The sequence below is a fragment of the Conger conger genome, chromosome 5 (assembly GCF_963514075.1).
Source record: "Conger conger chromosome 5, fConCon1.1, whole genome shotgun sequence".
In the NCBI taxonomy this organism is placed as follows: Eukaryota; Metazoa; Chordata; class Actinopteri; order Anguilliformes; family Congridae; genus Conger; species Conger conger.
Window position 1 is genome coordinate 46807156 of NC_083764.1, and position 17221 is coordinate 46824376.

Genomic DNA, 17221 nt, shown 5'->3' on the forward strand with positions numbered 1-17221 from the left:
TTTATTGTAAATAGCTGAATTTTAAAAATGAATTTTGTGTGTATGGCTGTAGTAAGACCATACTACGTGTGGCTCTATATGAGGTGTTGCTGTCTGCCTGGGAGAAGTGGATGCCAGTCACTGTGAAACCATAATGTGTAAATGCACTAGTTAAGATCAAAGAGGAACACAGTTTAGCCTAATAAATGTATTAGCCAATATGATTACAATAACACATCTTCCCAAACCAGGAGTCTGCAACCCCAGTCGTGGTGAGGTGCAAGCTCAGCTGGTTTTAGTTTTTTTACCTTAAAATCAGCATTCATCGCCCAATTCAGAACCATGTAACCAGGTGAAGTGAGTTAACTGCAAGAAATTGCTCTAATGTATTAACCCTTGTGTATTCTTAACATTCTGTATAACCCTTATCCTAAGGGTAAAGCATGAGCCGCCTTCACTAAACCCCTGAAATAAAGCAGTAATAATTTAATAATTTAATTTGAAATCCCATATCTGCTTTGCATTAAGAAACAACCTGTCACTCATCAGAAACTTTGTCATCAAATTTCAAGATGAAAGAAAATGATTTATGGGTTTTTCTCTGCTGTTAAACATAGTGGTGGGTCATTTTTGGCCCTTAAGACAACACAAGGGTTAAGTGCAGAGGCCAGCACGGCCTACATGTATAGGTTTCCAGTCCTTGGGTTGCAGACCAGATGCAAACCATTTCAATTTCCCCCCAATACACAACCATTAAATCTGTGGTGCACAAGGATTGATCCATTTCAAGATTTCGTGCCAAATTCTGTTCTTAATTATGTAGTTGCCTTCGTCACATAATCATCTTGAGCTAAATGGTAAATGGTTGGCATTTAGATAGCGCCTTTATCCAAAGCGCTGTACAATTGATGCTTCTCATTCACCCATTCATACACACACTCACACACCGACGGCAATTGGCTGTCATGCAAGGCACCAACCACATCATCAGGAGCATTTGGGGGTTAGGTGTCTTGCTCAGGGACACTTCGACATAACCCGGGCGGGGGATCGAACTGGCAACCTGGTCGTAGAATTTAATGTGCAGTTCATTACATTTTCATTTCTCTGGCAAAATCACTCAGGGCCTAATCAACCACTACTTTACTGGGCCTTTACTTGAAGTGCAGTGTAATGTTTTCAGTTGTCCTCAAGATGTTATCATTACAGTGTTTCTCCATTGTTCGCATTTATTAGGCAAGTGTGCATGTTTTCAGAATATGTGACACAAACAACATAAATTGCATTTCAGTTTGGAAAACAGCAAATGCATACTACAAAGTTAATTGTGTTCTCAAAACTCCCCATACCAAAAATTAAATATTGTCACAAAAACTTATCACTGAAGACAGAAATATCTTTGAATTTACTGTGTTGAATTTTCTCTCAAACTGTTTTTTGTCTGATATGGTATCACATAGTCAGACAAACCAACAAACCAAAGTTCATAAGAAGCAAAGTATAAGTGTGTTACAAATCACAAAGAGAGTGGTTTAAAAGAAAATATGAGTCTACTGGGTATCATTCAAAATGCTAATTGCTAAACTAAAAATTCTAATGGCCTTATGATGAACAATGAGCAGATATTACCACCAGAGGCAGCAGGTGTGAGACTCCAGGGGGTGGGTAATACAGGAACAACAAAAACAAAACCTCTTCGGCACTGTGCTGTTATACTTCACTGAGAGAGAGGACACATACAGGGACTTCAGCACTGTGCTGCTATACCTCACTGAGAGAGAGGACACATACAGGGACTTCGACACATCCAGACTAGAAACAAATGTTTCCCTTATTCTGTGGAATTATACTTTGTTTCATTAGTAAGCATTCTATCCCTTGTTCATAATTTACTTTCTGACTGAAAGTAAACAGTTATTTTTAAGTTGTAATGTAGTACTTATAAGATATTAACGCTTCAACTAATATATTGAATTTCAGAATGTTTCTATGTTCTTATTTTATGTTTTCCAGGTAGCACCCAAGGTGACTCTGTTCTTCAAAATCACTCAGTGTTCCTGTCAGAAAATGAGATGGCATCACTGTACTGCCAGTATGAAACTACTTCCACTGCTCCTGATCTCTTCTGGCACATCCAGAGAGATACTAAATCACCAGAGCTCATACTAAATAATTATAGTATCTGTGGAAATGGCTATAGCAAAGGACTCACAGCTCATCTTGAGAAGTCTAACAACACCTTTAATCTGAAGATCGCTGCAGCTGTGCTGTCTGACTCTGCCACATACTACTGTGCTCTAGGTCCACACTGTGTGAGTCTGTTTCTGACCTAAATTTTTTAATGGAATCTGTTCATCATATTGTCAATAAAGTTGATGTTTCTACTGAAGGGATATCTCAAAATTAAAATGAGCATCAGAAGGGGTAAAGTAAGAGATCTCATAAAGGGGTGCTGTGGGAAGTGGAGTCCTGAGGGACCTGTCATGACACCTATAGATTTTTTTTTTTTTTTTACATAACATAATAACTGGGTTTCCTGCCTCTTTTGCCTACATCTGGGAGAGTTCATGTCTATGAATAATTAAATTCTGTATAAAGTCAGAATATATTTAATTTATAAACAGCGAACAATCAAATGTAGGTTGTAGGTATTGTTAATAGTAAGTTTCGACAAGGGATATATATAATATATCTACTGTAACTCATCTTCCAAAGTATCTCAAAATGAACCTGGAGGGTTAGCTTGATGTTCTCCTCAATATACAGATGTGAGGCAGATTTCTTTCAAAGATTAAATACAGAATGAAGCTGCAAATCAAATCACCTTTAGTACAGCAATGTCTAACTTGCAGCCCAACTATACCCCGCTTGTGTCCCAGAAAGTGTTCCCCAAATCCAATGCTTGGCATGCCAACAAATCCCTTTAATAATGTAATGATCAATTAATAAATATTACTATTAATATATGGAATGTTTCAGTTGAAGAAGAAGAAGAAGAAGAAGAAGAAGAATAATAACTATTATTATGATTATGATTATGATGATTACATTACAGTCATTTGGCAGACACTCTTATCCAGAGAGATATACTATAAAGTGCAAACCAGTGACAATTGCACTGAAAAAGTAGTAGTACTAGTAGTAGCTACTGTTGTTCTACAACTACATCTTTTTTTAACCATTGTGTTGTCAAAAATGACTCGCCACTGTTTTACAGCAGAGAAAACCCCCTAAATTATCTTTTTTCAGCCTGAAATTTGATGACAACGTTTGTGATGACTTAACTTCCATTTCCCAAGAGCATAAATGAAATAAATGATGGGCTGTAATTTCAAAGGCCTAGCAAAAACTACACAAATTTATTGAATTGAATGGGTGGTCAAATTTGGATGAGGTAATTCATACTTACGTATCACATTGCAGTTTTATATAACAGTACCAAAAGTAGTTAATTCAGAGTAGCTTGTGATGTATGGCAATGAATCAATGAAATCAATTCATTTATTTAACAGTTTGATCTATGGGGTTGTTTTTTATTCTGGAGAGGAGCTAGGTAGTCAGTGAGTGGGAGGAGTTTCCTCTCAAAACTATACAGAGGGAGTATTCATTGACACAGATTGGATGATTTACTAGCTGTTCTAGCTGTGTTTAAAGACAGTGTTTCATTCTATCAGATATCACGATGCTGCACTGTTTACTTCTGTTATCAGCAGTGGTGGGTAAGTGGCATCCTGCAATTCTTTCATCAGTGGAGCTGTTTCACTCAAGCTCCAGTACAGCTGGAGTGATGTTATTTTTAGATGTAGTGGCCAGAGACACTCCAGAGGTATAATACTGTATGCACTATTAAGACTGGAGCACAGCAATATTGCTGCACGTAAGGTCATATAATTAACTTGTAGCTTTATTAAGCATTAATAATGCCTGCTAAATATAGTGTCACAATTATAAAACTGTATGTGATATGAATAGAAATTCTAGTATTTAAATAATTATCTTAACCTGTGAATAGGATACATAAAATATATAACAGCCAAAATATTGTATTCTGCAGGTGACAGTATTCAGGATGGAATCACATCAGCAACTAATGCAGTGCAAGCTTTGGAAGGCAGCAGTGTCACACTGTCTTGCAACTACACTTCTTCTAGTACTGTGAATTATCTACACTGGTATCGCCAATACCCCAGTTCAAAACCTGAATCCATCATCCTCATCAACACATACAAAGAGAGTGCAGACAAAGAGGGGTTTACTGTTAAACATGAAAAAGAAAGCAAACATGTGCATCTGGAGATCTCCTCTGCTGCAGTGACAGACTCTGCACTGTACTACTGTGCCTTGGAGCCCACAGTAACAGGAAACCTATAAACTCATCACAAAAACCTGACAGTAACTCAGACAAAAGGCAACATAAAAACATTAGGTCAACAAATTGTTTGCAGTAGTGTATACATCCATCCATCCATCCATCCATCATCACCCGCTTATCCGGAGTCGGGTCGCGGTGGCAGTAGGCAAAGCCGGGTATTCCAGGCGTCCCCCTCCCCAGCAACGCATTCTAGCTCCTCCTGGGGGATCCCGAGGCATTCCCTGGCCAGGAGAGATATATAATCTCTCCAGCGGGCTCTGGGTCTCCCTCGGGGTCTCCGTCCAGTTGGACGGGCCCGGAAAACCTCCAAAGGGAGGCGCCCGGGAGGCATCCTGATCAGATGCCCGAACCACCTCAATTGGCTCCTTTTGACGCGAAGGAGCAGCGGCTCTACTCCAAGCTCCCTCCGGATGTCTGAGCTCCTCACCCTATCTCTAAGGCTGAGCCCGGCCACCCTACGGAGGAAGCTCATTTCGGCCACTTGTATACGCGATCTCGTTCTTTCGGTCACTACCCAAACCTTGTGACCATAGGTGAGGGTTGGGAAGTAGATCGACCAGTAAATCGAGAGCTTTGCCTTCCGGCTCAGCTCCCTCTTCACCACAACGGTCCGGTGTAACGCCCGCATTACTGCTGACGCTGCACCGATCCGCCTGTCGATCTCACGCTCCCTTCTACCCTCACTTGTGAACAAGACCCCGAGATACTTGAACTCCTTCACTTGGGGCAAAGACTCGTTCCCAACCCGGAGGGAGCAATCCACCGTTTTCAGGCAGAGAACCATGGCCTCGGACTTGGAGGTGCTGACTCTCATCCCGGCCGCTTCACACTCGGCTGCAAACCGCTCCAGTGTGTGCTGAAGGTCACGGTCCGATGAAGCCAGCAGAACCACATCATCCGCAAAAAGCAGAGATGCGATTCTGAGGTCACCAAACCGGACACTCTCCTCACCTCGGCTGCGCCTTGAGATCCTGTCCATGAATACCACAAACAGGACCGGTGACAAGGGGCAACCTTGGCGGAGTCCAACACGCACAGGAAACGTGCTTGACTTTGTGCCGAGAATGCGGACACAGCTCTCACTTTGGTTATACAGGGACCGGATGGCTCGTAACAACGGCCCCGGTACCCCATACTCCCGCAGTACACCCCACAGGGTTCCCCGGGGGACATGGTCGAAAGCCTTCTCCAAGTCCACAAAGCACATGTGGACTGGATGGGCAAACTCCCATGACCCCGCCAGCAACCCTGCCAAGGTAAAGAGCTGGTCCACTGTTCCACGACCAGGACGGAAGCCACATTGACTACCTCAGCAACTTCCGCCAGGGATATAGGTGCAGATTCCCCCGAGTCTTCGGGCTCTGCCTCTTCCACAGAGGACGTGTTGTTCGGGTTCAGGAGCTCCTCGAAGTGCTCTTTCCACCGCCCGACAATATCCCCAGTCCGGGTCAGCAGTTCTCCTCCCCTGCTGAAAACAGCCTGAGACAAGCCCTGCTTTCCCTTTCTGAGTCATCGGATGGTTTGCCAGAACTTCCTCAAGGCCAACCGAAAGTCCTTCTCCATAGCCTCCCCGAACTCCCCCCATACCCGGGTTTTTGCTTCGGCGACTGCCGAAGCCGCAGCCCTTCTGGCCACCCGGTACCTGTCTGCTGCTTCAGGGGACCCCTGGGCCAGCCAAGCCCGGAAGGCCTCCTTCTTCAGCTTGACGGCCTCCCTCACCGCTGGTGTCCACCAGCGGGTTCTTGGGTTGCTGCCCCGACAGGCACCGATGACCTTCTGGCCACAGCTCCTGCTTGCCGCCTCTGCAATGGAGGCTTTGAACATGGCCCACTCGGACTCCATGTCCCCAGCTTCCCCCGGGATGCGTGAGAAGTTCTTCCGGAGGTGGGAGTTGAAGACCTTGCGAACAGGGGCCTCCGCCAGACATTCCCAGTTCACCCTCACTACACGTTTGGGTTTACCGGATCCCCGCCTTTGCCTACTGCCCGTTGGGCAAAGCACCCAACTCCGATGCCGACCCCTGCAGGTGGTGAGCCCACAGGGCGGCGACCCCACGTGACCAGTTCGGGCTGTGCCCGGCCGGGCCCCATGGGATAAGGCCTGGCCACCAGACGCTCGCCGACGAGCTCCCCTCCCGGGTCTGGCTCCAGCAGGGGGCCCAGGTTTCCCTTTTCTGGGCGAGGTAACTGGGTCGTTGTGTGGCTGTATCATGGAGTCTTTGAATCACTCTTAGTCCGGCCCCTCCCCCGGGGCCAATTTGCCTTGGGAGACCCTACTGGGGGCTAACAGTGCCCCCGACAACCTAGCTCCCAGGATCACCAGGACACACAAACCCCTCCACCATGTTAAGGTGGCGATTCCTCGGAGGGGCAGTGTATACAGATACAGTATATATGAAAAAACACATGAAATACATTGTGAGTTTTGCCTCTGTAATTGTTTGATTTGAAATAAAAATGAGATTAGCACAGAGGAAAAACAACTCATTAAACCTGATTTGCATTAATATGCAACATAATATCCAACCAAATACAAAACATGACTATGACATTATGTTAAATTGTCTTAAACATTGAATTGGGGGGGGGGGGCTATGTATAAAAAGTGCTGTAATTACTACATGGTGCAACAAAAATGTATAAAAACATGGTTTAATAAAATATGAGAATCTGCACTTCGGCCACATATGATTTGCTTGATTACAAACAGTGGAAATAAAACATTAATAGGAAAAAGCAGAAAGAGGCAAGGTGTGTCCAAACCTTTACTGTCTTCAATTCATTGCATTAATTACTGAGATGTACTTCATATGGATGGCATTTGATGGACTGTATTTTTAGGAAATTTTGATCATTTTGGTCAATATATTTGGTATATTTGTTTTATAATATGAAGGTAATGCATTTGAGCTAAAATATATACAGTATATTCCTCACTGTGTGGCAGTATTACAACACAAGTACACAAATTTTGGTTGAAAACTCATATGAGCGCCTCCCCTTAAAGGCAGATGCTTGTGTACTTGTGACTAAAACAAGAAGAATCCACAGTGGACTGCTGCTGCATGCCACATTCTCTAAAGCATTCTTTTGTTTTATATTCCATTATAAAGAAGATATGTAATTACTACATGGCGAAACCAAAATGTATTAAAAATAATAATAATAATAATAATAATAATAATAATAATAATAATAATAATGATGCATTTTATTTATAGTGCACTTTACATTTGGAGACCAAATCTCAAAGTGCTACAGGGTAAAAACAGGGAATAAAACACCCAATGGCATGTATAAAATATAAAAACTAAGAAAAGGCTTTAGTAAAGAGGTAGGTTTTTAGCCCTCTTTTAAAAGCATCAGTGGTCTGCAGTGCTCTCAGGTAGTCAGGGAGGGCATTCCACAGGCGGGGAGCAGCCGAGCAGAAGGCTCGGTCGCCCATGGTGCAGAGCTTGGTCTTGTGAGGACGGAGGCGGTTGGTGTTGGCAGAGCGAAGGTTTCGAGTGGAGGGTTCTGGGGTGAGTAGTTCTTTGAGATGGGGGGGGGGGCATTTCCATAGATGCACTGATGGGTCAGAAGGGATATTTTGTATTCAGTCCGGGAGGTGATGGGGAGCCAGTGAAGTGAGTGGAGGATCGGTGTGATGTGGTCGTACTTACGCACTCTCATCAGGATCCTAGCAGCGCTGTTCTGGATGTATTGGAGCCTCAGGAGGCTCTTGCTAGGGTTCCCGATGAGAAGTGCGTTACAGTAATCCAGCCTGGAGGAGACAAAGGCGTGGACAAGTTTTTCTGCATCTGGGAGGGTGAGTGTGGGACGGAGTTTAGTAATGTTCCTGAGGTGGAAAAAGGAGGTTTTGCACAGGTGTTTAATGTGGGCCTCAAAGTTTAGGTGGGGGTCAATTTTCACACCCAGGTTGGTGACTATGGATGAGAGGGGAAGGACTTGACCGGAGAAAGAGATGCTGGTAATGGAGGATGAATGAATCTGATGGGGGGTGCCAATTAGGATGGCCTCGGTTTTGGAGCTGTTGAGTTGTAGGAAGTTTGATTTCATCCACGCCTTTATCTCCTCCAGGCAGGTAGTGAGTGTGGATGATGGAGATGGTGATGTCGGAGCTGCAGCAGGGGGTGAGTCAGTCTTAAGGTACAGTTGTGTGTCATCAGCATAGCAATGGAAGGAAATTCCATACTGGCTGATGACACGGCCGAGGGGGAGCAAGCAGAGGGTGAAGAGGACGGGGCCGAGGACGGATCCTTGGGGGACACCACAGGTGACAGGATGGGACCGGGATTTTTTCCCTCCCAAAGAGACGTACTCGGTTCTGTCGGAGAGGTATGATTGGAACCAATTCAGAGCAAAGTCAGAGAGGCCGATAGAGTGTAGACGGTTAAGGAGGATGTGATGGTCAATGGTGTCAAATGCTGCGGTTAGGTCAAGCAGGATGAGGAGTGAAGGGGAGCCAGCATCAGCCGCCATCAACAGGTCATTAGTGACCCTGACTAGTGCTGTTTCAGTGCTATGGGCGGTGCGGAAGCCAGACTGGAACTTCTCTGCAATGTTATTGAGTTGGAGATGGTCCTGGAGCTGTGCAGCTACCACTTTTTCCAGGACCTTGGAAAGGAAAGGGAGGTTGGAAATTGGTCTGTAATTGGCAAGGACTGCCGAGTCCAAGGTGGGTTTTTTGAGGAGGGGTGTAATGATGGCAGTTTTTAGAACAGAGGGAACGTGGCCAGACTGGAGGGAAAGGTTTATGGTTTTGGTGATCAGGGGACTTATGGCACAAATGCTTGATTTAACCAGAGCGGTGGGAACGGGGTCCAGGGCACAGGTGGAGGATTTCATCGTATTGATGATGTCCTCAACCTCTCGCTGTGTGATGTTGGAGAAACAGCAGAGAGGCTGGGAGATCCCTGGCTGTGAGATGGCAGCGGGGGCAGGTAGAGTGGAGGGGCTGATGAGATGGGACCTGATGGTGTCGAGTTTGTTTCTGAAAAAGGTAATGAAGTTATTGCACTGTTCCTCTGTGATGTCTGTGTGTGTGGAAAGTTGCGGTTTGAGTAGTTGGTTTATTGTGGAAAAAAGCTGCTTGGAGTTGCCAGGGCTATTGTTAATTAAGTTGGAATAAAACTGTGACTGTGCGTCTCTGAGGGATTTCGAATAGGCCTTTTGATGGTCTTTGTAGGCCATTTTGTGGACGGTGAGGCCTGTGGCCTTGAGGCGTCGCTCAAGGACACGCCCAGTTGCCTTCATTTTTCGCAGCTCGCGGATGAACCAAGGAGCTGAGCGTGAGAAAGAAACCATTCTTGTTCTAACTGGGGCGTGGAGGTCCAAGAGACTGGTCAGGGTATTATTGTAAAAAGCCACTGAATCGCTGGCTGATGAAAAATTTGTAGAGGAGAGGTGCTGGAGGTCCAAAATTAAGGCGTCTGTGTTAATGTTTTTGATGTTCCTGAAAGAGATTTGGCGCTTGGGCTTGGTGTGAGGGGGTGGAAATGGCAGCTCCAGTGCAATGACCCTGTGATCAGACACACCCAGGTCGTACACAAGGAGATTGCTGATGGGGGCAGAGTCAGTGATGACCAGATCCAATGTGTGCCCCCTGTTGTGTGTTGGGACGTTGACATGTTGAATGAGGTTTAGGCAGTCCAGTAATTGTGGAAAGGCAGATGCAGAGTGGCAGGAGGGGGTGTCGACATGAATGTTTATATCTCCGAGAATGATGATATTGGCAAATGTTGTACAGAGGGTTGTGAGAAGGTCATGCATTTCTGGGATAAAGGCAGAGTTTCGTTTGGGTGGGCGGTAGATGAGTAGAATTGTTGTGGGGGAGGGGGGTTTACATTTAAATGCAAGGCATTCGAATGACGAGTGGTTAGGCAGAGAGAGGGGGGACAAATCCAGATCGAAACGGTGGAATATGGCCAGGCCACCACCGCGGCCAGTGCTACGGGATTTTTCTATGTACTTGTAACCGGGGGGGACAAGCTTTGTTTAAAGTGATATAGACCCCTGGCTGTTGCCACGTCTCCGTGAGGCACATGAGGTCCAACCCTTTGTCCAGTATGTGGTCATGAATGAAAGTGGATTTGAGGTTGAGGGATTGAATGTTCAATAATTCCATTTTGACGGTAGGAGGAGTAATGAATCTCTGTATGGGGCGAAGAACTCTGAAATCCACTCCTCTTTTTCTGTGCAGCCTGTGCAGTGTGAAATCCTCTCCACGTTTTCTATGCAGCCTGGAGTGAGGCAGCCTCACTATGTTTCCAGTGCTGCTACTAAATCCAGGTGCGACGAAGTTCTGATGACGTGTACGAGGTGCGACAGAGCGTGCAGCAGAGCAGATGGAAGGAATTGAATGACCAGGCTGGAAGTAGACAAACTTTTGCCGGGAGCTTCTATGCATGTAACGAAGTCGGCGTAGAAGTCCAAGTTGTTTGATAACTGAAATGCACGAGGGGGTCGTGCAGTTGTTAAATTCCAGCAGCTGAGAGGGGAAATATTTCAGCATGGTTGGGTTACCCGTTAGCCAGCCAGGCAATCCAGTGCCGCTAGTTGGCTGAAGGGCGGCTAGCGGAGGGCGGCTGGCGGAGGGCTGGCTACTGTGGAGGTAGCGGTCCCAGGCAACGAGGCCAACCCGCACCGGGGACAGCTGAAAAACTGCCCAGGGAAATACCTCACAACAGCGCTGGTCGAGACATGAGCTGGAGCGTGGTGGACGTTGAAGTAAACCAGGAGTGCAGGTGATCCGAATATGGATGACTGAAACGGCGGGTTTAGACGGGCGGCAGCAGGTAGGAAAATCCGCACAAAAAGCTCAGTGCACAAAATGCTCAATAAAACAACTAATAATAAAAAACAACTAATAATCTGTAAAAAAAAAAGTCCGTAAAATCAACTATAGAAAGTTAGATGTAGCTCAGGCGGAGAAGCGGCGAACAGTCAACGCCAGCGTCCTCTCCCTCTCAGCTCTCAGAGAAAACACACAGATACACACCCCCAGATAATACCCTTTATTATTAATGTACTGAATGAGGTGTTTCCATAACTTGTGCTGTATACAGGACTGTATATTTGGACTTTTTATTCATTGTTAAATTGATTATTTATGTATGGAAAATGTATTCATATGCATTTATTTATATCAAGGTCAGAAAGTACAACTAATCAGTAGCGAAGTGGCATTGCTGATAGTGCAGTTAATTGTAGTACAGGGTACTGTTATCCCTGGAGAACAGGCAAGGTACTTTATGCTAAATGTTTTTAACCATAAAATAAGCAACCTAACTAGACTCAAAGAACCCGGTTAGAAGTGTTAACTGCATAATAAACCTTCATCTTTAATTGAACAATTAAGTGCTGAGGGTCAATGAAAAGACCCTTGTAGCTCCCCAGGGCTGAAACTGACCGCCCTGTTCTAGTGTTCTAAACTCCTCCCCTTAAAGACTGACACTGCAGCAGTTACAGACACACAGAGTGGAAACAGCTGTGAGAGAGAGTTCACTGCTGCAGCTCCCATACTGTATAGACTGGTCTGCTGAATTTCAAACTCATTTTACACTGCAGTTATGTGCACTGGGCTGATGATTTTATTGATTATTTATGCCAGTTGCTTTGGTATGTTTTTGTGTCCTTTCCTAATTTATTAATTGTTTTTGTTTGTGACTCCTGCTTTGTGCTACATAACCTCATAATCCTTTCTCAAATAACTTTGTTCTTTTTTCAGAATGTAGAGCTGAAGACACAGTGACTCAGTCCACAGGAGATGTCATTGCTTTTGAAGGAGAATCTGTGACACTTGGCTGTAATTATAGAACAAGTACTGCATCAGATCTATTCTGGTACATACAGTATCCAAATGGATTTCCGAAACACATATTGACATGGAGCACCTATGGAAACAAGAAGACTGTGACAGAGTTCATGGAGAAATTTGATGCTCATCTCAACAAAACATCAAGCAGCATACCTTTAACAATACAGAAGGTGCAGCTGTCTGACTCTGCTGTGTATTACTGTGCATTGAGGCCCACAGTGGTGATGACGTATTCACCTCCTTTCCAAAAACACTACAAAGGGGAGTTTACAAAGGGGAACATATTGGAATCTTTGTTTCCTTGCATGAAGTATCATAGATTTGTGATCAATATTTTACTGTCGTTATTTCGAGTATAAAGGGGAAGATACAGGAATCTAAATTGTTGTAAGAAACCAATAATTGTTTGCTGGTCCCATTGGGACCGGGAAAGAATTGTGTTTTTGTGTTTCAATTATCCAGTGACTGACTGACCTTGTGAAAATGCAAACATACAAAGATACAAAGGTGCAGACATACGGAAAGATAATGCTCTTAAATCCACAAAACACATTTTCTAAAAATTAAGTTAAATTTAACATGGCTTCTGGTTTCATGGGAGAGCTGCTTTTTTATCACTGATATAATGTTATATATTCTTCATTATAAAATAAAAAAAATTGGAGAGGGTCCAGTTCCACTTCTGTGCTGACAGACATGGGTCAACCCATATAGATTCTGCCACATATACTCCCCCTTAGGTGTGATTAGGGTTGCAAATGGAGGGTCTGTTGCAGGTAACTTTCGGAAATATTTGCATAAAAATTCACTCACAGATTGAGGAGGATTGTCCAGATCCTCCAGAGTAGATGAAGCTTGCTGTGTAATATCAATGAAGCAATAATGAACCTAGTTCAAACAAGTCAAGTTAAAATGGAAAAAAACTGTTATTTATTATAATACATATGCCTATCTAATTTGGAGGAAAACTCAAATAAATCAGGGTTCTCCCCAGAATCGAGTGGTGCACAGGCCCTTGTGTGTCTGAAGTGGATGCAGGGGCAAAGAAGGAGCAGGCCAGTCGCAACACAAAACAGGAAAACAAGATATTTATTAAAAATAGATTAATTTCCTGCAATCAAAGTTAAAAATACACAGCACACCAGACTAATGCTACTAGGGGCAGCAGGGAGAGAGCTGGGGACATAACAGGTTGTTTGTGAATTTTCTGTACTGTAATCAGGGCACCAATGGAACAATTTCCTTTTGTGTCAACTGGAGAAGGTGTAACATGCTAAATGCTAAATGAGTGGGAGGAGTTTCCTTTTACAAATATACAGGGGCTGTCATAGTAGTAGACTTGTTCTACCATTGTTGTGTTTAGTCAGTGTTTCTTTACAATAGCAGTCATGTTGCTGCACTGTTTATTATTTCTGTTTTCAACAGTGGTGGGTAAGTGAAAGGCTGAATTTTATTCTCATTAAATTCCATAAAGTACTCTTTGAAAGGTTTAATAAAAAAGTTTTGAATATGCAACTGCTGAAAAAAATAATGTATAGTATGTGTAAATATAAATGAAAGTTTCTCTTTTGTTCTAGACGTCAGTTCTGAAGATGAAATTGTGCCATTGGCAAGTGCAGTACGTGCTTTGGAGGGCAGCAATATAACATTGTCATGCACCTACACTGGTTCTCCATACAATCTGTACTGGTATCAGCAACACTCCAGATCTAAACCTGAATTTATCCTCCTGATTGTGGAATCCACTGAGTTTATTAGAAGAGCTGTTCCTCCTTATCCCCGACTGTCAACTAAACTCAACAAAACAACCAAAGAAGTGCATCTGGAGATCTCCTCTGCTAAAGTGACAGACTCTGCACTGTACTACTGTGCCCTGCAGCCCACAGTGACAGGAAACCCATAAACTCTGCGCAAAAACCCGGCAGCACCGGAGACAAATAGTAATGCAAAATGTACAGTAGAGTGCTGAAGTCTTAGGCACCCTAAAAAATAAAATAAAAAATAACCTATCATGTTTAACCCCATTCCGTGATGGAAAACTCTTAAAAACCAGTAAACCTACTTTTAATAACTGGGTTTCCTGCCTCTTTTGTCTCCATCTTGCAACTCATCTTCCAAAGTATCTCAAAATGAACCTGGAGGGTTAGCTTGATGTTCTCCTCAATATACAGATGTGAGGCAGCCTTCTCAGCCCTTTCAAAGATTAAATACAGAATGAAACTGCAAATCAAAGTCAATCAAATCACCTTTAGTACAGCAATGTTTAACTTGCAGCCCAACTATACCCGACTTGTGTCCCAGAAAGAGTTCCCCAAATCCAATGCTAATAATAATCCCTGTAATAATCAATTAATAAAACAGGAATATTACTATTAATATAAGGATTGTTTGAGTTTCTGAGAATAATAAAAACAATAATGGGGGGGGTGGAATGTATTCACAAGTGTAAAAAAAAAATGTAGTTATAGAACAGCAGTTGCTACTCAGACTAAAACTACTACTTCTTTTTCAGCGCAATTGTCCCTGGTTTGCACTTTATGGTACATCTCTCTGGAGGACTGGGGCTCAGTTCCCGGTCCTGCCAAAAGCCAAGTTTGGCCGGCTCTCGTGGAGTGGCATAATTGGCTCGCTCGAGAGGGAGGGACTTGGCAGGGTTAGCGGATCGCCACACACAACAGCACCCCGGGCGCCTCGAAATTACGGTCATGAGCATGAGAGAAAAGAGCTTGAAGAAAGCGTGTTGTTCTCGGATCGCCAGATCCCTTCAGGCCGCCGTGGGACGTGTCCCCCGGCTAACACTAATTGGATTAGATAGGGTACAATTGGCTACCAAATTGGGAGAAAAAGGGGTCCAGATATAAATGAAAGGGACTTTTACTGTTTTCAAAAGTTTCAAAAGTTTCAATTGCTTTGCAAGAGGTAATGTTTAGCAGTGTGGTCAAAAGGATACCTAAGTATGATATTGCAGTTTTAAATTAAAGTAAGTACATTGCAATTCAGGCGGCACGGATGGTGCAGTGGGAAGCGCTGCCGCCTCACAGCAAGGAGGTCCTGGGTTCAAATCCCCGTCGGCCGGGGCCTCTCTGTGCGGAGTTTGCATGTTCTCCCCGTGTCTGCGTGGGTTTCCTCCGGGTACTCCGGTTTCCTCCCACAGTCCAAAGACATGCAGGTTAGGCTGATTGGAGAGTCTAAATTGCCCATAGGTATGAGTGTGTGAGTGAATGGTGTGTGTGCCCTGTGATGGACTGGCGACCTCTCCAGGGTGTATTCCTGCCTTTCGCCCAATGTATGCTGGGATAGGCTCCAGCCCCCCTGCAACCCTGTTCAGGATAAGCGGGTTCAGATAATGGATGGATGGATGGACATTGCAATTCAGATCAGCTGGTTTTGCATTCCAATAAGCCAGGAAGAACAATTTATTTGTGTATTGAAACAGTTCGATCCTCAGGAGTGTTTTGTGTCTAGATGAGGGGCTAACCAGCAGAGATGCGGACTCGAGTCACACTTGAGTCGGACATACACGGACTCTAGACTCGATTCGGACTCGACTCTTCAATAAGGACTCGTGAACAATAAGATGCCAAATAGCATCGTGAAAATGACGAAGTTAAGTATTTTTTTCAATTATTTAAAATGAAGATATTCCTTAGTTAACATTAAAAGCTACCGTAGAACCCGAGTTTGGCATGTACTGTAGTTGCAGGCGGTTTTGAAATGATGTATAATTTTACTATGCAATAGTGCAATAGCATTCCTTAGGATACAAATTTCTCCTATAAGATAATGTAGATGTAGTCCAAAAATCATAGCTCCCGATTTCTTGCATAAACAATATCTAGCCTCATTTGATTGTTTAAAAATTATTAAAGTAAATGATAATACTGCTTCTTCAATTGTCATACACTGGATGTCATATACAAAATATGTCTTTGACACTTCTGGTTTCTATATCTTAAATTAGCATAGGAATCATGATTAATTTCTATAGCCATACTGTTGTTTAGGCTGCACCATTCTGGAGACTTGAGACTTGACTTGGACTTGCATTTCATAACTTTTATTCCATAATATGCACACTCATTTTTTGAATATGTTGTTGAGTATAGCAAAGCTTAAAACACAATAGCCTACATTGGGCTTAATGGTTCCCTAATCCACTGCTGTATGATTATTGTTGGACTGTATACTGTTGTATACTGCTTGAGCTTGGGGTCAAGCTTGTTTGAGCGATTGATAAGCCAATAGAATCTTCTTCTTTTTTCTTCTTTTTTGGCCAAGTGATGGTCCATCCAGCTCAAACATTAGCTTTTGGTGCAGTGCTGTGCTTCACAATCTGCGAACATATTATAGTTGTGAGTGCTGTAACATAGCATCACAAAAGGAGTGAGAGTGAGAGTTTACAAATGACACATTCAGTACATTCTCATCAGATCACTGTTTCCCCTCCCACTCATCCTCACAAAAAAACTAAGGCACATGTTCCACTCCAGGTTCTCTCTCCTCTAATAACCTGAAGCTTCAACTCACAACAAGATGCAGCTTTTTAAAGGGCTGGTGTTAACTGTTACCTTCTGTAAGTTATCTTGTCTAACCTCATTGGAAGACATTGGTTTGTTCCTATTACTAAATTTTATTGTGACTACTTAATTGTTTTTATTTCTGTATGTATAACTTTTAGGTATTTCCTTTAGAGAAGTCAAATCATCAAACACAGAAGGACAACAAGTCTCCATGGAATGTACCTTCACCACAAGCAGCTTCAACTATTATTACTTCTACTGGTACCGTCAGAAGCCTGGGTCAGCCCTTCAGTTTATGCTGTACAGGGGGGACGGGTCTCACACATCAAATTTCGCCAAAGAACGATTTGACACAACCGCTGATAAATACAGCGGATTAATTCCAGAAGACACTGCAATGTATTACTGTGCACTGCTGCAGCTCACAGTGATATATTAATGCCAGCACTCATACAAAAACATGCTAAGATTTCACAAAAGTTTTTTTTTTAATCAGAAGAACAAGATGTTGAAGCCTCAACAGGAAATTCCT

General features: G+C 43.5%; 1 protein-coding gene across 1 annotated transcript in view; it reads right to left on the bottom strand.

Moving 5' to 3' along the window:
• LOC133128891 (uncharacterized) overlaps positions 1-17221 on the bottom strand; it is a 39581-nt gene that overhangs the window by 2880 nt on the left and 19480 nt on the right. The window contains exons 2-4 of the mRNA XM_061242695.1: positions 10876-11013; positions 9491-10124; positions 7937-9343 (exon numbers count right to left, since the gene is read on the bottom strand). Of these exons, the coding sequence (XP_061098679.1) occupies positions 7937-9343; positions 9491-10124; positions 10876-11013 (2179 nt within the window). The remainder of the gene's footprint in view (positions 1-7936; positions 9344-9490; positions 10125-10875; positions 11014-17221) is intronic.